This window comes from Triticum urartu, chromosome 3 (assembly GCF_003073215.2).
Source record: "Triticum urartu cultivar G1812 chromosome 3, Tu2.1, whole genome shotgun sequence".
NCBI classification, from domain to species: domain Eukaryota; kingdom Viridiplantae; phylum Streptophyta; class Magnoliopsida; order Poales; family Poaceae; genus Triticum; species Triticum urartu.
Genome location: NC_053024.1, coordinates 223,693,812 through 223,713,388, shown reverse-complemented (window position 1 = coordinate 223,713,388; position 19,577 = coordinate 223,693,812). Strand labels below are relative to the sequence as shown.

The 19,577-nt window shown below is 47.2% G+C and overlaps 3 protein-coding genes across 3 annotated transcripts; 1 reads left to right on the top strand and 2 right to left on the bottom strand.

Moving 5' to 3' along the window:
• Positions 1-565: 565 nt before the first annotated feature.
• On the bottom strand, positions 566-6,928 carry LOC125543686 (chaperone protein dnaJ 72-like). The gene is made up of 3 exons (XM_048707135.1): positions 6,363-6,928; positions 3,870-3,939; positions 566-879 (listed from the first exon to the last, which is right to left on the bottom strand). Exons 1-3 carry the CDS (start codon positions 6,782-6,784, stop codon positions 817-819), a joined length of 555 nt encoding a protein of 184 aa, XP_048563092.1. The 5' UTR covers positions 6,785-6,928; the 3' UTR covers positions 566-816.
• Positions 6,929-13,411: 6,483 nt separating this feature from the next.
• On the top strand, positions 13,412-13,984 carry LOC125542198 (AP2/ERF and B3 domain-containing protein Os05g0549800-like). Its single transcript, XM_048705152.1, has one exon. The coding sequence runs from the start codon at positions 13,412-13,414 to the stop codon at positions 13,982-13,984; it is 573 nt and encodes a 190-aa protein (XP_048561109.1).
• A 481-nt stretch (positions 13,985-14,465) lies between these two features.
• Positions 14,466-16,169, bottom strand: LOC125548289 (chaperone protein dnaJ 72-like). The gene is made up of 3 exons (XM_048711938.1): positions 15,649-16,169; positions 15,464-15,518; positions 14,466-14,840 (listed from the first exon to the last, which is right to left on the bottom strand). Exons 1-3 carry the CDS (start codon positions 16,086-16,088, stop codon positions 14,754-14,756), a joined length of 582 nt encoding a protein of 193 aa, XP_048567895.1. The 5' UTR covers positions 16,089-16,169; the 3' UTR covers positions 14,466-14,753.
• Between the last annotated feature and the right edge of the window lie 3,408 nt (positions 16,170-19,577).

Sequence of the window (19,577 nt, the reverse complement as noted above, 5' to 3'; positions counted from 1 at the left end):
GGCTTCGGCTAGGGTTTGAATCGGTTAGACTGATACCATATTACTCCCTCTATCTAAGTGTGTAAGTCATCTTAGGCTGTGCACCGCGACCAAGGCGGAGTGAAAAACGAGAGAATTTAATATTTTTTTTGCTAATCAATAGCATTGCATGCAATGAACTAACCACTGCATGTCATGTTTGTTATTCTTAAGTCATTAAAAGCATGCACAACCCACGTCTCTTATTGATTGATGTCATGAAACAAGAAACGACGAGGGAGTTAATATACCATATCTAAGTGTTTTGAGATTATTTGATTTTCGTAAGATGACTTACACACCTAGACGGAGGAAGTAGAAAGAATAGAGGAAGAGAATTAGGAAATATGATGAATGTATTATTAAACCACGAGGACGAGTATATATTCAGTACAAGACTTAAGGGCAAGACACCTCTCCTAAAAATAAGGTAGAAGACGGATTGCAAATCCTAGACTACCAAACACATGTAACCCAAATATATCTCTAATACAGGCCAGCCTTCGTACCCACCATTCTGTCTGTACCATTACAATACACAATGCGATTACTTGCAGATTCCGAGGAAACAAAGCATGATTAGAGGAGGTTAAAAGACAACTTGTTTGAATCTTTGCACTGGAAGAACCTTAGGCATAGATGCACATTACAATCATCCACAGCTACGCTGATCAGGTAATCAGTCGTCACTTTGTCACAAATATTATTCCGACTGTACAGAAGGATCTGAACAACAATATGCACACTCGTTTGTCTATGTACCAGTGTACCACAATTTGATGGAACCTATCTACTTCTCTACCTATTCCCCTTTCCCCCTTTTACCTTCTCAATCGACTCCATTGCTTCTTCAAATGATTTCTGCATGGCAAATAGACAAAACACGACTTCATGTCACTAGTAGTAAGTAGTAATCGTTTTTTTCTACAACACCAGTACTACTACTAGTAAGTAGTAATAGCAAGAATAAGATTAAGTACTAGTCATATGCTGATGATGCCTGACACAATATTTATATAATTATAATAATCCTCCTCTTTGTTTCTCACTCACCCTACCCAGCATAACTAAGCTGCCCGAGGGGTTTCTTATCACCTCTACACATGAAATTACACACCTAACAAAACTGATGTACGGGAGTAGCTAGGCGTTGCAACCTCTAAATCTAAGTATACCACCCTGACGTACAGGAAAAAAGGTGTAAGAGATATAAAGTACTATGACAGAAAAGTTGTAATCAGAGTCAAAATAAGACACATTTTTACTATCTTATATAAGCAAGAAAAGAAAGTGTGTGAGCTCATTATAGCCGCTACTGCTAAGCATGCCAATAAGATTTGGTGTACATATATGTGTAGAACATTTAAACTCAATATATGGTTTAGTGAACGCAAATTCCTCAAGTAAACAAGAATAATCATTTCTACAAACTGTTAAAAATATCGAACGATATTTAAGGTAATCGGCCAGTTAATCCTGAATCCGTAGGTCAAGGATGCGATAACACCTTATCCATCCAGCGGATTAATCGGCTGTCAGGCCGATTTATTCCACTGGGGCGGTTAACTGAATAGAGGGAGAGAGAAATTTGGGCTCCAACATTTTGGACCATTCCCTCCTTTACCCCAAAACTGGGTGTTTTATAGGTCAGGCCCTTCTCACTCTCCCCTCCCCTCCCGTAGTAACCCTCATTGGAGGAGGCTACGAGCAGCCGGCGTCATCCGCCGGAGGTGCCTGCACTCCTCAAGGATCCAGGCACCAAGCCTCTTCCTCCCACTCGAGCCCGCCGACCCTCCCCCTCCCCGAGACCAGCAGCACAGCAGACGAGCTTGCCTCCCTTCTTCTTCCTGCTCCAGGTCGCCGCCCCCTCCCCAAGCAGTCTGTGCTATATGCTGATCTGCTTTGTGCTATGCTATATGTTGCTCCTGCTCTGTGTTATATGCTGTTGCTGCTGCCGCTGCTGCTTATTGGCTCTCCATTATTGATGCTGCTGCTGCATTATTGCTATATGTAGCTAAGATAACAACAACAACAACAACAACAACAACAAAGCCTTTAGTCCCAAACAAGTTGGGTAGGCTAGAGGTGAAACCCATAAGATCTCGCAACCAACTCATGGTTCTCGCACATGGATATCAAGCTTCCACGCACACGTCCATGGCTAGTTCTTTGTCCATACTCCAATCCTTCATATCCCTCTTTACGGACTCCTCCCATGTAAAGTTCGGTCTACCCCGACCTCTCTTGACATTATCGGCACGCTTTAGCCGTCCGCTATGCACTGGCGCTTCTGGAGGCCTGCGCTGAATATGCCCAAACCATCTCATACGATGTTGGACAAGCTTCTCTTCAATCGGCGCTACCCCAACTCTATCTCGTATATCATCATTCCGGACTCGGTCCTTCCTTGTGTGGCCACACATCCATCTCAACATGCGCATCTCCGCCACACCTAACTGTTGAACATGTCGCCTTTTAGTCGGCCAACACTCAGCACCATACAACAGTGCGGGTCGAACCGCCGTCCTATAGGACTTGCCTTTTAGCTTTCGTGGCACTCTCTTGTCACAGAGAATGCCAGAAGCTTGGCGCCACTTCATCCATCCGGCTTTGATTCGATGATTCACGTCTTCATCGATATCCCCATCCTTCTGCAGCATAGACCCTAAATATCTAAAGGTGTCTTTTTGAGGCATCACCTTCCCATCAAGGCTAACCTCCTCCTCGTGCCTAGTAGTACTGAAACCGCACCTCATGTACTCGGTTTTAGTTCTACTAAGCCTAAAACCTTTGGATTCCAAGATTTGTCTCCATAGCTCTAACTTCCTATTGACCCCCGTCCGACTATCATCGACTAGCACCACATCATCCGCAAAGAGCATACACACCATGGGATATCTCCTTGTATATCCCTTGTGATCTCATCCATCACCAGAGCAAAAAGATAAGGGCTCAAAGCTGACCCTGGTGCAGTCCTATTTTAATCAGGAAGTCATCGGTGTCGCCATCACTTGTTCGAACACTTGTCACAACATTATCATACATGTCCTTGATGAGGGTAATGTACTTTGCTGGGACTTTGTGTTTCTCCAAGGCCCACCACATGACATTCCGCGGTATCTTATCGTAGGCCTTCTCTAAGTCAATGAACAGCATATGCAGGCCCTAATTAACCTACCAATGAATGGGTTACCGATAAATTCAGTTAATAGGCCGATTCACCAATTAATCCCTACTCCTCACCTGACCAAGCAGCTACAAATGACCAAGGGGTTAGTTTAATTACATCTGAAAATTGAAAACTCTCAAAAACTGATGTTCATTTTCTTACCAATTGGAAATACAACTTTGAAAAACATGAAGCTGTTCCATAGTTTCCAAAGGGTGGTTCATCATTGGAAGGTACAAGAAAATCCAAACTGAAGCATTCTAACTACCAACTGGGAAAAAGAAAAGGGCATCTCCATCATATTCCGCACTTAACCTGAACTTATCAGTGAATTGCAATCTTTCTAGCTTAATGAACAAACTGGACGCATTACAGTGATGGTCACAATCAGATAAGGAGAAGGTATCACATGGACAACGTTAAAAGGATTAAGTTTCACCATTTGATGTTTTGTACCACCTTTTCCCTTCTAACAATTCTAATAAACTGCATATTATAAGCTTCACCCAGCTTTTGTCACTCAACAACCAAATCAACTTGCTCTTGACGGAAATAAATTCAAAAGAACAAGGGTTAAATCGTTAAACCAAAGGAACTCATGTGGATACTGAGAAAAGAAATAAATGAGAATGAAAGTTACTCTAGATAAAGCACTAGAAGTTCACCGGCTATATACACTTACCCCAGAGTTATTCATGTTCCAGAGTTCCAGAATACTTCCATCAAGAAAAGCTGCACCAGAAAGCAATACACTGCAGTGCAGAATTATCATCATCAGCCATTGAACTCAACCGCTATCATAATAAAAATAATGGGAGGCCATTCGGACTAGAACATTTGATATTACTACATAAAACACTAAAGGGAATCACATGAGTTTGCCATGTTAAGCATATGGATCTCCTGGTAGCACACGCCGTGACCGATCAAAATTTAGCACCCTCTAGGACATTCTCTCAGCCGTCTGGGATGAGTTATGTTGACATGTGCACGTAACATCTACTTCCTCTGTTCTTTGGCTGGCCACTGAATGTGGTCGAGTCTTCGAGTGAATTTCCCATCAGAGTATAAGTGCATCAAACTGTTTAATGTCACTCAGGTTATTCTGTTTGAGTGATCTAGTGTTATTAATACCTGCTATTACTTTCTAGTACATGTATGTCTATTCTATCATGATTAATAGTTTATTTGCCTGGACATCAGTTTCATGTTGCCTTGTGTGGAGCTATCTTGTTCTTCCCATACTAGCACGATCAACAATACTTTGTATGCTTTGCGCTCTCCTGCCTACACTTAATCAGTTGGTTAGTGGGTTAATTTATCTCTTGGGTACTGACTTGCAATTCAATTAAAAGTAATTCAGTTATTACTTCATATTGCATGTATTTTTCAGAGACACTCCAAACATCACTAGAGAATAACTTGTCATTGTGACATCGTCAGCTTTAGCACTTCAAACATCACTAGAGAATAACATGTCATTGTGACTAATCTTCATATTTAAGGACTGAATACTGAAAACATTAAAGATGGCAGTCTAAGTACGTTAGTATCACTTACCCTAGAACTTGTGGTGGGTTATACTACAGGTGACACCTGATGGCTTGCCAGCAGGAGGTGGATCTTGAGGTAGCAAACAAAACTGCTGTGTGTATGATCTTTTCGGAGCAGCTCTATGACATACAAATTTATCGTGGAGCTACGGGGTGTGTTAGACCACCAATTCGTGGTTTCAGAATCAGGGTGCTAGATCTAGGTGGTCGAACAATACCACAACAACAAGACAGTTGATAATGAGTCAGTGATAAGGCAGTCCCACGATCCTACAACAATAGTGGATAAGATGGCTCAATCCGATGTTCAAGACAACTCCAAGTCTGTTGTAGGGGCATAATTCCTAAAATCTCCATCATGGAGAAGTTTTGCCATCGCACTTAATCAGAAATGAGAGGGCATGAAGTTTGATGACTCAACTGCTCACCAGGATGTGGAGGAGAGACGTGGCTTGTGTCACACATGACAGGGCATCAAAATCCAATCTAGTAAGCAACAAACTCTAAGGTGCCACCTGCTTTAAGTGCAGTGAGGTAGGCCAAAAGGCCAAGATATGTATGCCACGACAGGGAAGGCGGGAAGAATGGCTCGCAAGGGTAGAACTCTAGGTGTGGTTGTCGGTGAATCTAGTACCTCACTGTATGATTATTCATTATACCCTTGTTCTACTTATAGGTTATAGCATGTCAATTGTCAATCCATTGATTGGTTGGTTCATACAAGAGCCGAAACTCATGCATGTGCCAACAGTTCTTCCTTTCTTGATAGGAAACAGCTCAGGTCTGCTGCTTTTGGAGTAGGGAAGGTTGACTTGAAGCTTACTTTGGAAAAAACTATCACTCTGGGGAATTTGCTGCACCTGCGTTCGTTAAAGAAGGCTATGTCCAATGTTGAGATGGCTTTAAATTGGTTTTCAGTCCAATAAACTCATTATTTTCAAATCTGGTTCATTTATTGGAAAAAAACTGTGTGCAGAGGCTTGTTCCATGTTAGTTTGTTCAATTCCTCGGATAGATTTGTTAACAACACTCACGCTCACATTGTTCCATGTTAGTTTGGCATTTAAGCCCCTCACTACTAGTCTACTAAGCATTGATTTTAGCACCAATCTGTGTCATCTAACCCATGATCATCATAGGATTTATGAGCTGACTTCACCGACTCATCATCAACCACCATTCCACCAAGAGTAGCCATATATCATGTCAATTTTAATTTCACATTTATGAATTAGAAGTACTCTGTCAACAGCCAAAACAGTTATGAAGTAAGAATGCCATTGCATGAGGTGGAACAGGTATTGAAGTTCAAAATATATGACGAAATTTCTTTGGAAAAACGTCTGATTCTGTTTTTTGGAACTGATTGCCAGCTCCAAGCGCATCCATATTTGACCGAACAGCAGTGATAACAAATATTCAAGTACTTGTGGTAACCCAATTTGGAGGTTTGGTTCTGTTTAATTTCTTACACCAAGATATCCATAAACCACTGTGTAACAATCATGCAATGGTATTGGACTCTCTCTTGAAAGTTGAAAACCTAACAAAATTAGTGCAAGAGCCCTCTGCGCGGCGCCATAGGAACTCAAGAAAGAAAAGTATCGATGCCAATTTGGTACCTGGAGAAGCCGAGATTGAGAAGGAACCTTCGCCGAGTCATCGCCTTCAGCAACAAGCCCCAATCGTATCCCACCGATGCGCCTCCGCCTCCCGGAGGCGGCCGCCGCCAAGAACTTTCTCTGTGCCCGTAGCCGTAGCCGTGCGAACACGAGGAGGAGGCCCAGGTGGAGGAGGATGTGCGGACATAGGAGGAAGAGCGGAGACGGAGGTCGTACTCGGCCCTCCTTTGGTCGTCGGAGAGGACGTGGTAGGCGTCGGAGGCCTGGCGGAAGCGCCGCGCGGCTTCGGCTCGGGCACCGGCGTCGCCGGATTGAGCGTGGCGGTCGGGGTGGTCGCGCAGGGCGCGGCGGCGGAAGGCGGCCTTGACCTCGGCCTTGGTAGCGTCGGGCCGCACCCCAAGCGTACCGTAGTGGTCGCCCATGGCGCGCAGAGGGTTTCGCCTCCCTGCAGAATGGATCGCGAGCAAGCACGACGAGGAATCGAGGAGGAAGGTGACGACGACCGCATCGTGGCCGCTCTTACCGCCGCCCGTTCTTCCAGAGCTATTAGACTGATGGCCGGGCCGGGCCGGTCTAGCTTATTTGACTAGCCCACTGATACATGATTACCGGTCATAAATTTAGAATAATCTTGTCTAAAAAAATAGAACAATCGATTCTCAGCACTCAAAAAAGAATAATTGACTCTCAAACAAAATTTAGAATAATTGCTTTAGGATTAACTGAAAAAAGATTTTAGTATTGTGATTAGAACACCTGATCATATGCAAATAAGGGGTGGCACTAATCAGACTTTTGGAGATTCCTCATGACCATGGCCTTCTTGTGGTGTGGAGGTGGTTGATGAAGTGGTAGCAGACACGTCGTAATTGTGGAGGAAGCCCATGGACGCCGACACTGACCATGGAGGTGGCCACCGATGTTCTTGGATCCCTGCAGCGTCCTTGTATGATTGGTGGTTTGGAGTGTTAGGGTTTTCCCCGTACGTGTATTATCTCTCTCGCAGCAAAGATTATATATATATATATATATATATATATATATATATATATATAGTACAATGCCCGTGCGTTGTCACGGGTTTTCAAAATATTTTGCCATAACGCATATTAAATTTTATAAATGTCAGTTGATAATTTTAAAACATCATCCAAATCCATTAGTTCTTATCTCTGACGAACAAAAGTGGAAATAAATTTTATACTACATTATATAAGTATAGCAAACATGATCGTGCGTTGCAACGGAAGTAAGTAAATAAATATGTGCTTAGAAACCTGAAAAAAATTGACCATAATGAATAGTTAGTTCGATACATAAGGTTTTCATTAATATGATCATAAGCATCATCGTCACGAAAATTGTTCATCAGAAGTTTAACTGACATAATGAACGTAGCTCAAGACTCCCAATGGGTCTACATCCTCTATCTCCAATGTAGATAGCACTCCCCGCTTATCCTTTTTTCTATCCTTGCCTACATGATTGTGGTGTCCAGTTCGCAATATGTCCAAACGTGATCAATTTCACGACAATGAGCACGCCTCCCCCCCCCCCTCCCCCCCGACGTGCACACATGTCGCTGCATCCACACTAGGGAAAATTTAAAATTTTAAAAACTATTTTGTCAAGTTGGACATGAGGACGCCCTCTGCGCCCTGTACCTGTCTCTACATCTTTCCTCGTATTCCTACTTGTTTTTGCACAAAGCATGCCGCTACATAGCCTATTGCTATGAATTTAGTCAACATTGCGGAACTGTGTCACGACACATTAAGGGAGGTAAAAAGTTCGGCAGGGACAGAGTGATAGGGGAGGATATAGATGCCAGGCGAGACATGGCGAGACGTGATGCCGGCGTCTAAGGGCACCAGCGGGTCGAGCGAGACGGACTTCTGCCCAGCAGCAACGTTGAGAAAGAAGTGTCAATTACAGGCGCCGACCAGTCTACGCGTATTATGGGCTTATATGGTCTAGTTTTAGTTTTTCATATCAAGATGATTTGTTTTTTTTAATTGAGCGATTCGTATGAACATGTTTGATGCACCTTTGGATTTCAATGAATCTGTGATATATGCTTTTTTGGATCATATTTCAAAGTTACAGTTCAGCGATTGGTGTTCTCCTATGCCAAACGGACGCCGCGCTGGAGACGCACTCACGCATGACTTGAGACACGCACACAGTCAACCAGTTATCCTATATGCTTCGACGCCCATGTATGTACTACACGTCACACACCATGTTTAACTGGACAGGGCCTCCGCATGCCAGCCACGCACACCACACACACAGCCACGAGTCAGACACATGCAACAGCAATAAGCACAGCTGCTGCCGCCGCCAAACCCGTGCAGGAAAAAGGCTGGATGATCCATCCCACCCATACCATGCAAAAATGAAAGATGACTCCCATCTCTCTCTCTGCTTGGAATAATGGTGGTCCTCACTTCGCTGCCTCTCCACCACTCCTCCTCTACCTTCTTCCTCCCCTCTTTCTCCTCCTCCACGTCCTACCTCCGCCACACCTTCCCATCCCTGCCATGGCAGGCTCCCTCTCCTGCCTTCGCCACCACGACTCCGTTTCTCCATCCCTCTATTTTCCCTACAAGAACACCCCGCGCGCCATGGAGTTTGCACTGGACCTCCCCTGCCTCGCGCCGCCGCCTCATTAGCCCCGCCGACGGAGCGCGCCACCGCTAGCGGACCAGGGCGCTTCCCCTGCGGCACCTCTCTTTCTCCCTCTTTTCCTTCTCCTCCCTGGATCGTCCTCACCCCCCACGCATCTCTCTCCCTATCTGTGTTCCAGGAAACGACCATGGCCGAGTGCCAAGCCGGATCGAGCTTTGTCGCCCTCTGCTATCCGTCGCGCCAGCCAGCCTCATCTACGCTGAGGTCCTGCAGCCATCCCACCGACTCGGATCTCGCCGGACCCGTCCGGATCGGGACCCGCGTTGCCCGCCGAGCTTGCCACCTGCGCTGTCGCTGCCTCTTCTATCGAGCACGAGCTCATCCCTGGACTCCTCTGCTCGCGTTGACCCGAGCGAGCGAATGCCGATGACGCCCGTAGACAGCACCGCCGTGGGTGCACCCTGCACCTCCTACTCCCGCTACCGTCTGCTGCAGCAAGGCGCCGCCTCGTCTCCCCTCCTTTCTCCAGTTTTTCCTTTCCCCGTCTCCTTTCTGACAGGAACCCAGATGCCATGAATTCGCCTAGGAAATCATGCTCCGGCCTTAATCTTCGTCACCGGCGACCCCCTTCCTCACCGCCCGCCTCTGAATCCTCCCCAGCCCCTGCCGTGTACGGATCCGTTCGCTGCAAGCTCTAGCCGCCGCCGCCGTTCTGCAGATTGCGGGTTGAATAGACGAAAATACAGGGTCATGTTTGTAAATTCGAAACGGTTTTTTGACTTACTAAAACCGGTAGTGCGGGTTGATTTCACGGAACTATATGGGGGTTTCTGTAAATATGCGCGACGGACCACCAGAAGCATTAGGTGCTTTATTATTAGGGGAAGAGGGGAAGATTGTCCGTGATTTCAACCTTCATGGAGTTGGCCAGCGATGACGGCTCTTTTCACTATTTTGACCCTTTTAGAAAACTTTCGCACAAAATAAACTTTACACAAAACTATTTCACGATCTGATCCTTTTGGTAACGCCATAGGCCGTGACGTTTCTTCTCTATTTAGAAATGCCGAGCTAGCTAGCGTTGCTGGCCTGGTCAAGACGCTACGTGGCAGGGCAAAAACGTCAAAGTATGCTTGTAGGATCTAGAAGTAGATGTGTCTAAGGGGGGGGGGTGATTAGACACTTCGTGCTAAAGTTGCAATTTTCAATCCTTTTCGGTTCAAGTAGAGTTTAGGCACAATTTCAATACACACAATACATATCAAGCAAGCATGCAAAGAGTATATGAGTAGCGGAATGTAAAGCATGCAACTTGTAAGAATGTAAAGGGAAGGATTTGGAGAGATCAAACGCAATTGGAGACACGAATGTTTTTCCCGTGGTTCAGATAGGTGGTGCTATCCTACATCCACGTTGATGGAGACTTCAACCCACGAAGGGTAACGGTTGCGCGAGTCCACACAGGGCTCCACCCAAGGGCAACGGTTGCGCGAGTCCACGAAGGGCTCCACCCACGAAGGGTCCACGAAGAAGCAACCACCCACAAAGGGTCCACGAAGAAGCAACCTTGTCTATCCCACCATGGCCATCGCCCACGAAGGACTTGCCTCACTAGCGGTAGATCTTCACGAAGTAGGCGATCTCCTTGCCCTTACAAACTCCTTGGTTCAACTCCACAATCTTGTCGGAGGCTCCCAAGTGACACCTAGCCAATCTAGGAGACACCACTCTCCAAGAAGTAACAAATGGTGTGTAGGTAATGAACTCCTTGCTCTTGTGCTTCAAATGATAGTCTCCCCAACACTCAACTCTCTCTCATAGGATTTGGATTTGGTGGAAAGAAGATTTGAGTGGAAAGCAACTTGGGAAGGCTAGAGATCAAGATTCATATGGTAGGAATGGAATGTCTTGGTCTCAACACATGAGTAGGTGGTTCTCTCTCAGAACAAATGAGTTGGAATGATGTGTGTGTTCTGATGGCTCTCTCACTGAATGAGAAAGATGTGGAGGGGTATATATAGCCTCCACACAAAATCCAACCGTTACAAAGTTTTCCAATCTCGGTGGGACCGAATCAATAAACTCGGTCTGACCGAAATAGTAAACCTAGTGACCGTTAGGAATTTCGGTGGGACCGACTGGATCAACTCGGTGGGACCGATGTGCTAGGGTTAGGGTAAATCCAAACCTCGGTTTGACCGATTACTCAAACTCGGTGGGACCGATTCGGGTAATAGGTGAAACTGAGATTTGGTCAAGCAAACTCGGTGGGACCGATTGCATATCTCGGTGGGACCGAGAATATTGCAATGGGTAACAGAGAGTTTGCAAGCCCATCTCGGTGAGACCGAGATCCCATCGGTGAGACCGAGCTGATTAGGGTTTGGCAGTGGCTTATGACAAGTGAAACTCGGTGGCGCCGGATAGGAAGAATCGGTAGGACCAAGTTTGGCTTAGGGTTTAGGTCATATGTGGATATGGGAAAGTAGTTGAGGATTTTAGAGCATATCATTAAGCACATGAAGCAAGAGGCTCATTAAGCAACACCTCATCCCTCCTTGATAGTATTGGCTTTTCCTATGGACTCAATGTGATCTTGGATCACTAAAATGTAAAAGTGAAGGGTCTTGAGCTTGAAGCTTTAGCCAATCCCTTGTCCTTAGCATCTTGAAGGAGTTCCCACAACCTTTAGTCCATGCCGCTCCATTGTTGAACTTATCTGTAACATGCTGGATAGAAGTGTTAGTCCAACAAGAGATATGTTGTCATCAATTATCAAAACCACCTAGGGAGCACTTGTGCTTTCAATGCTGCGTTGCTGGAAACGCCAAGGGTGCCTGGCGTTGCTGCCCAAGCATGAAACGCCAAGGGGTTTGGCGTTTCAACTAGTTTGTTCATATTGCCATTTATTTATGTAGTGCAGCACCGCTAGCTAGCTTGACGTTTATAAATAGACGAAACGTCATGGCTTGTGACGTTGCCAAAAGGGTCAGATCGAGAAATAGTTTTGTATGGAGTTCATTTTGTGCGAAAGTTTTCTGAAAGGGTCAAAATAGTGAAAAAGGCCCGGCGATGACATGGTAGAGATTTCAACCAAATGTTTGTTCTGTGTCTGAACTTTTAATGATATGTTATTCTCTGTGATCATATTTTCTCATCCATGCTTTATTAAGAGTATATCATCTCATAGTTCAGTAAAATGAGAGCGCGTACAAAAAAAATCAATGGATTTCAATACGAGCACTTAGCCCTACAAATTTGATTCTAATGTGTTCAAAAATCTGTCATGCAGAAAAACCCAAACTACATTTCTAACCCAATGCACCATTCTTTTATTCTTTCTCTAATCCGCGAACATTTTTCGCGACGCTACAAATCGTCACAGAATATGCACATACCTAATGACGGCCAAACACATCACCTAAAATCAGGCCAGAATATCATCAAAGTACTCGAGGGAGCTGATCCATGAGGAAATCAGTTGGTGATGGAAAATCATCACAGAAAATACGTGTTTTGGTCCGTCACTAGGATTTTCGTCACAAAATAGCACAATTTTTGTAGCGAGGAGATGAGAGTTGGACGGCGACAAGAAGGGCAAGTCATCGTTTAGAAATCGGGTAGCGGTGTGGCGTCATTCACGAAGGCACATACAAGACGACGACACCGCGACCACGAGGCGGACCAGGAGGGGAGCAGTGGCGGAAGGCATTGATTGACCATGCGTGGCACACTGCTGTGGGCCGGGAGGTCTGGGCAGGAGCAACGGTGCTCAGGTGTGTGGGCGGAGCAACTACGAGATTTTTCACACGATAGAGACGGGAACGTTGGGTTGCGGAGACCGAACGGGCAAAGTGCGTTTTTTTAAAATCTAATATTTGTTGTTTTTCTCTGTGGAGTGGGCTATCTCTAGTTATTACATATCTAAGTGACTCAATTAAATATAAAAAATAAAAGTAAAAGAGATACAAACACGAATCTCCATGTAAATCAATGACACGAGATTTAGATGTGTTTTAGCAAACCCGACTTTTTTAGTCTCACCGAAAATGGTGTGAGGAAGGTGGTAACCATTACAATGGTATACTGCCCTTTAATAGTACAGGTGCTTGTCTCTCTTAGAGCATCTCCAGCAGCGGCGCCAAAAGACGCGCGCGCAGTAAACTTTCACTTTAGCGCGTGGGACGTTTTGGCGTGCTCTAGCGGCGGCGGGAAACTAGCGCGCAATAAACGATTACACGCACGCGGGAAAAGGCGGCAGCTCGCGCGCTAGATTTGGCGCACCGCTTCGAGTGCGCCTATAAATTGCGGGGCTCGCCATGCGGCCTCCACACTGCCACGCGCGCTCTCCCCGCTACTCTGCCGCTCACTCTGCCTCTTGCTCGCCCCTTGCTTGCCCCCGCCACCACCGCGCCACCATGCCGCCGCGCTGCCGTGGATCGTCTGGCTACCGCGGCGTCCACGAGCGCCCCGGCGGCACCTACTATGCCGAGATCCGGTCCGGCGACGTTCGGCTCGGCCTCGGCACATTCGGGACCGCGCACGAGGCCGCCCGCGTGTACGACGTGGCGGCGTGGCGCCTAGAGAGGTCGCCGACGCAGATGAACTTCCGTGACGTCTTCACGCGCGAGCAAGCGCAGTCCGTCGCCCCTCCGTCTCGTCTTATCACGGACCAGGACCGTGCGGAGCATCGGCGGCGGCGGCGCTGCCTCCTCGTCGCTGAGGAGGACGAGCGAGCCATGGCGGAGTGGCGCCAGCGCCACCCGAAGGACGTCGCGGCAGAGCACGCCTTCTGGGCGAAAAGGACGGCAAAGCGCCGCGCGGAGCGGTTGGAGAGGCGTCGGCGGAAGCCCCTGGCGATATCGCAGTGCAATATCATTGAGGCGGGTGGGGTGTCGATCTTTGGGGATAATGATCTTCGTTGGGATGACATGTGGATCGATACCTCAGACAACACCAGTCCGGATGAGGACAAGGACGACTCGGAGTAGGGTGTAGTTGCATCATAGTTCATCTAGTTGCATCGTAGTATGTAGTTGCACTATAGTTTTATCTATCTATGTATTGTTTATCGATCTATGCTATGGAACTATGTAAAATATCTATGCATCGTTTTTATTATCTATGAAATATGTATCATTTTTATTTAAAACATATGTATGCAATGTTTCGTGCGATAGCGCGCGCTGCATTTTAGCGCGCTTGCTAGAGCTACGCGCGTTAAATTTTAGCGCGGTTGCTGGAGCCAACGCTGTCCGCCATGCTTTTTCAGACGATGGGCACGCTGCAAAGTACTTTTTAGCGCGTCGAGCGTTCCGCGGTTGTTGGAGATGCTCTTACCATACCACTATTTATCTTTAGATGTAATATCTATTCACTATGTGTTCGTGTTAATGGGCTAAAGTGAGAGCGTCACATCAATTATATATTTATATACTACTACATTGCTTTCTGCAGCTAGTGACAGTAATCTTACATCGCTTGGAACACAAACCAAATCCCAGTGCAATCTTAGGGGCGGTGGATGGCTTACATTTCCAAATCTTTCAAGACGGAAAACATGCGTTCCGCAGTGGAATCTAGTTAGACAAAATTTACAAGGATTCTAGTATCTCTAATGCCATGTGCCACAAGTTTCAGAGAATGGCAAGAGTTACACCTTACGCATTGCTCCCTCACACCTTGCACAACAATGTGGAACTAGGCTTGGAATGGGTAGCCAGTGGGTCATCTCATGGGCCAGATTGAAACCCCGTTCATCTACTCTTTCGCTTCTGAGGGCTCATTCTTCATCTTCTCTTCAGACTCCGCTGTTTCCTTCTCTATTGACGACTCCCTTGATGATTTCTGCAAGTAAACAGGCACACACCAAGTTCATGCATTGCATTTAATTTGAATATCAATCCAAATAGCAATCAGTAAAATAAAACATCAGCAATGGTAGGATACAATTTTAGTGTTGCATTTATCCATAGGGCAGGGGAACTTCAGCGCATGATACCTACATTTTGTAATTCCGAATTGGACATCGAGCTGGCGTGTTTTAACTTGCTAACACAATACTTCCCATTTCACAAAGCAAACAATCAGTCAAGAATGAGAGGATGCAATGACAAAACGAGCGAATTCCCCTGTACCCCTCTTTTGTCAGCTTGAGTAGCACACCTTCTGCAGTTTCTAACCAACTCTTTTATTTAATTAGCTTACTCACTAACAATCGAATCAGCATGTCAATTTGCTTGGCTACCATCCACATGGCAATATGGCATATACTCACACAGACCAATGATTCCAAAATAGTTAGTACTGATTTTAGCAGACTACATTTAGTAGACATACAATGGGAGCAAGAATTGATTGAAGCATGCATATTAGCCAAATGTGTCCAAGAGAACAGGGAGTTGATTGATTAACTAAGGGGAAATCAAAACCCATCGACTAATTTAGAGGTTGAGGGGTCGTTTACTTACCCAGGTATTATACAGCTTCCAGCCATCTATTACAACTTTTGCGATCCTCATGGTGCTGCAGCAGAGTTACCATCATGAGAAATCACATTTCAGATACTAGACGATATCGCTGGAATTAGAACGGGTGGTCATGCCACAAGAAACAAAAGCTTTGAGGCCGATTTAGCAGCCAAATTTGTGCTTACCAGCAGAGCAAGGGGTACCAATTGGCTCTCATCCAAACGCCCAGACTTTCGCCTTCCCTCGGAGATGGCCAGTCCTGAAAATCGCCGCCGCATCCGTGTGGGTACCCGTAGCGACCCGAAGGCGAAGAGGAGGCCCCGCCATGGCCGTAGCCACCCGAGGCCGAGGAGGAGCGGGACTTGGCGCCGCCGTGACCGAAGCCGCTCCAAGCCGAGGAGGTGCGGAGGTCATACTCGGCGCGGCGGTGGTCATCGTAGAGGACGTGGTAGGCGTCGTACACCTGGCGGAAGCGGCGGGTGGCGTCAGCGCGGGTGGCGGCGTCGGCCTGGGCGTGGCGGTCGGGGTGGTGGAGGAGGGCGAGGCGGGAGAATGCGGCCTTGACCTCGGCTTTGCTGGCATCTCGCCGGAGCCCCAGCGTCCTGTAGTGGTCGGCCTCGCCCATCACGGCTGCGGTATCGAACTGGCTTTTCCTTCTCTCCAAGATCGAGACGGGGGGTTTGTGACGACGGTTCTGTCAGGGTGCGGCTCGTTCTATTTTTAGTTTTTTTTCAAGGGTACGCTAATGGCGCACCTTAGCTTTATAGAAGGCAAAAAGTATAATTACAAGACGTCATTACAAGATGCGAACATCCCCAACGACACATCCGACACCACACCAACCAAACTCGTCTAGGCTACTCTCTTACAAAAGGATCTAAACCACCTACACCTAATCCAGCCGCTCTCCAATTCTTGAGCTCTTGGAGTACCTGCTCGACTAATTGCGGAGGAGTTTTTTGCTGATGTGGTCGATTGAACAGCCTTGCATTCCTTTGCTTTCACAATGCCCAAGCCATCCCTATGATGAATGAGTCGAATCCTCGGATTGACCTGCCTGTGAGATTCCTTCTTTGCTGAAGCCACCAATCTTGAAACGTGTTCAAGTTCGCCGGAGGGTCGATGTTTATCTGAAAGAAGTCGAAGCACCGATGCCAAACCTCCCTAGCATAAACACATTGAACGATGATGTGGTCAACGTTGTCCTCCTCCTGCATACATGTGAAGCAAGCTGATGGCTGATCTTGGAGCCCATGTCGGGCTCGCCTGTCCGAAATCCATAATTTGTACTGCACCGTTAGCCAAGCAAAGATTTTGCACTTCAAAGGTGCCCAACTCCTCCAGATGCACGACGCCATGGGTGATCTTGTGAGCCCCTGACATAACCTATGATATATCGATTTTGCCGTATAGACCCCTGATACGTCGGCAGGCCAAGCGAACTGATCTGCCTGATTTTCATTGTGAGGTACTGTGGTAATTGCGAGGCATAGATTTGCAATTTGTATATGCGCCGTGAAGGAGATATCGCCCTGCACATCCAAGGCCCACGCGTTGCCGGTCAAGGCATGTCGTACCGTTCTAGTATTGCGGGCACGAGTGCTGACGAACTCCATGATTGTTGGAGCTATTTATGCGCCCGTAAAACCGTGGATCCACCTGTCTCTCCAGAAGAGTACTCGGTCGCCATTGCCCAATGAGATCTTTACCAAAGAATTGAACACCATTTTGGCCTCCTCGTCTTCCACCATAGGTATGCCCTGCCATGGCCTCGTCGGGTCTGTACGACGCAACCATTCCCATCTAACTCTAAGAGCAGTCGCCTGTAGCTTGAGGTCCTTCACCCCCAAGCCGCCAAAACAAGTTGGCCTACACACTGTCTCCCAGGCCACGGGGAATTGACCGCCATTCACCTTCTCCTTTCCCGCCCAAAAAAAGGCACGCAACCATTTTTCAATGTCCTCAAAGACCCAGTTTGGCGCATCTAGCACCCGAAGTTGGTGGATCGGTCTCGCCGAGATCACCGACTTTACCAGCACGAGTCTTCCCGGCCTCTGAATCAAACCTCATTGCCAGGCCGGGATGAACTTCCTCACCTGGTCTACCAACGGCTGCCAATCTCCTTGAGTGAGTGCTTTGATAGCGAGTGGAATACCCAAGTATCTGCAGGGGAAAACCCCCATCTAGCACTGTAGGATGGTCACCACGTGATGTCTCTCCTCCTCTGTCCCTCTGATCAAGATCGCCGTCGATTTAGTGTAATTGATCCTCAAACCAGAAGCGATGCTGAACGCATCCAGGACAGCTCTAATGCAGATGAGATCCTGCGTGGATGGCTTGATAAAGATTACCACATCGTCCGCGTATATGGACAGTCTCTGTAAGGGCGAAATACCACGGAACGAGCTGAGCGTGCCTACCTCCATAGCCTTGCAGATCAAAGCCGTGAGCGCATCCATGGCTATTACGAACAGCAAGGGTGAGACCGGGTCGCCTTGCCTCAACCCTTTGGCGTGGAAGATGGGTCGTCCCGGCACCCCGTTGATGATGATTTTCGTGCTTGCCGTGGACAATGAGGCGACGACCCATTGAATCCATCTTTCACCGAATCCTCTTGCTCTCAACACCTCCATCAAGAATGCCCACGAGAGCGAGTCGAATGCCTTGGAAATATCCAACTTAAGGAAAAGTTCATGGGTCTTGGAGTTGTGAATCTTGCGGGCCACCTGACGTACTAGAAGAAAGTTATCGTGAATACTTCTGCCCTTGATGAATGCAGATTGGTTAGAGCTGACAATCTCGTGCATCCTCTTGCGAGCTCTAGTAGCGAGCAGTTTGGCGAACAACTTGGAGAAACTATGGGGAAGGCTGATTGGCCTGTAGTCCCCCACCTCAATGGCGTCGGCCTTCTTCGGGATCAGCACCAAGTGAGCTTTGTTAAGCCTACCAAATCCCCTGTAGTCCCCCATGAAGAGTTTCAACAGCGCAGCCATAATATCCTTCTTGATCACCGGCCACGATTTATGGTAGAAGAGCCCAATAAAGCCATCGGGATCGGGCGCACGATCTGGGGGGGGGGGATTTCCTTGATAACTTCCCAAACCTCTTCTTCCGTGAAAATTACTTCAAGCTCGGATAGCTCCAATTGCGGCATGCCTAGGTAGTGTAGATCGAGCGTGTGATCTCTGGCCAGCGCCTTGCCTAACAGATTGTCATAGGCCTCCGCAAAGATCTCCTCCATCCTCCCATGATCTGTAGCAATCTCCGAACCGTGCTTGATTTTAGAGATAAAGTTCTTGGATCTCCGACCGTTGGCCACCGCCTGGAAAAGTTTTGTATTCGCGTCCCCTTCTTTCAGCCATCTGATACGCGATCTTTGCCGCTCAATGGTCCTCTCAAGCGAAGCTAGCCCGAGGAGAGCGAGCTTCAAGGTTCTCCGCAACCAGATCTCCATGTCAGTCAGGATCCTCGCTTCCTGCACTTGGTCGAACCTGAATATTAGCCAGTTTGCCACCGCCATAAGGATCTTGATATTGCCCGTTTTTCGTTGCCCCCATTCCTGAAGATATGCCGCCGCGTTTCTGAATAGGGCATCTAGTTTTTTGAATGGGTCCACAATGGACTCATCGCATACCCACGCGTCCCGGATAGCATCATCAAAACCTTCAAGCTTCGTCCAGTACACCTCGAAGTGAAATTGCTTTTTCTGATAGAAGTGGGCGTTGGTGGATAGGTGCAGAGGCGCATGGTCTGAAACTCTCGATGATAGCACCTGCAGCAGTTCTCTGGGTGTGCCAACTCCCAATCAACCGAGACTAACACCCTGTCAATTTCGGTGAGCGTCGGAGTGCCCTCTCATTAGACCAAGTGAACGTGCGACCGTGCATGTATAGCTCCTTGAGTTCATGAGCGTCCACGAAACCTCCGAACCTCGCCATCATAGCCATGTTGATGTTAGTGTTGTTCTTCTCCATCGCTCGAAGGATCATATTAAAGTCTCCGAGAATCATCCATGGCCCCGGGTAAACGGCTCGCCTAGCGCTAAGGTCATGGAGGAACTGGGTTTTCAGCTCGTCCCCTTGCGGCGCATATACCATAGAAATCCACCACTCCG

Bases quoted from the DNA above. Each gene is read 5' to 3' on its own strand.
- LOC125543686 (XM_048707135.1), bottom strand. From the start codon at position 6,784: ATGGGCGACCACTACGGTACGCTTGGGGTGCGGCCCGACGCTACCAAG. The intron at 3,940-6,362 runs GTACCAAATTGG...TCTGCACTGCAG, and splicing joins CTCAATCTCGGCTTCTCCAG to TGTATTGCTTTCTGGTGCAG. The intron at 880-3,869 runs GTAAGTGTATAT...TTTGCCATGCAG, and splicing joins GGAACATGAATAACTCTGGG to AAATCATTTGAAGAAGCAAT.
- LOC125542198 (XM_048705152.1), top strand. From the start codon at position 13,412: ATGCCGCCGCGCTGCCGTGGATCGTCTGGCTACCGCGGCGTCCACGAG.
- LOC125548289 (XM_048711938.1), bottom strand. From the start codon at position 16,088: ATGGGCGAGGCCGACCACTACAGGACGCTGGGGCTCCGGCGAGATGCC. The intron at 15,519-15,648 runs GTAAGCACAAAT...ACTCTGCTGCAG, and splicing joins TGGTACCCCTTGCTCTGCTG to CACCATGAGGATCGCAAAAG. The intron at 14,841-15,463 runs GTAAGTAAACGA...GTTTACTTGCAG, and splicing joins GGAAGCTGTATAATACCTGG to AAATCATCAAGGGAGTCGTC.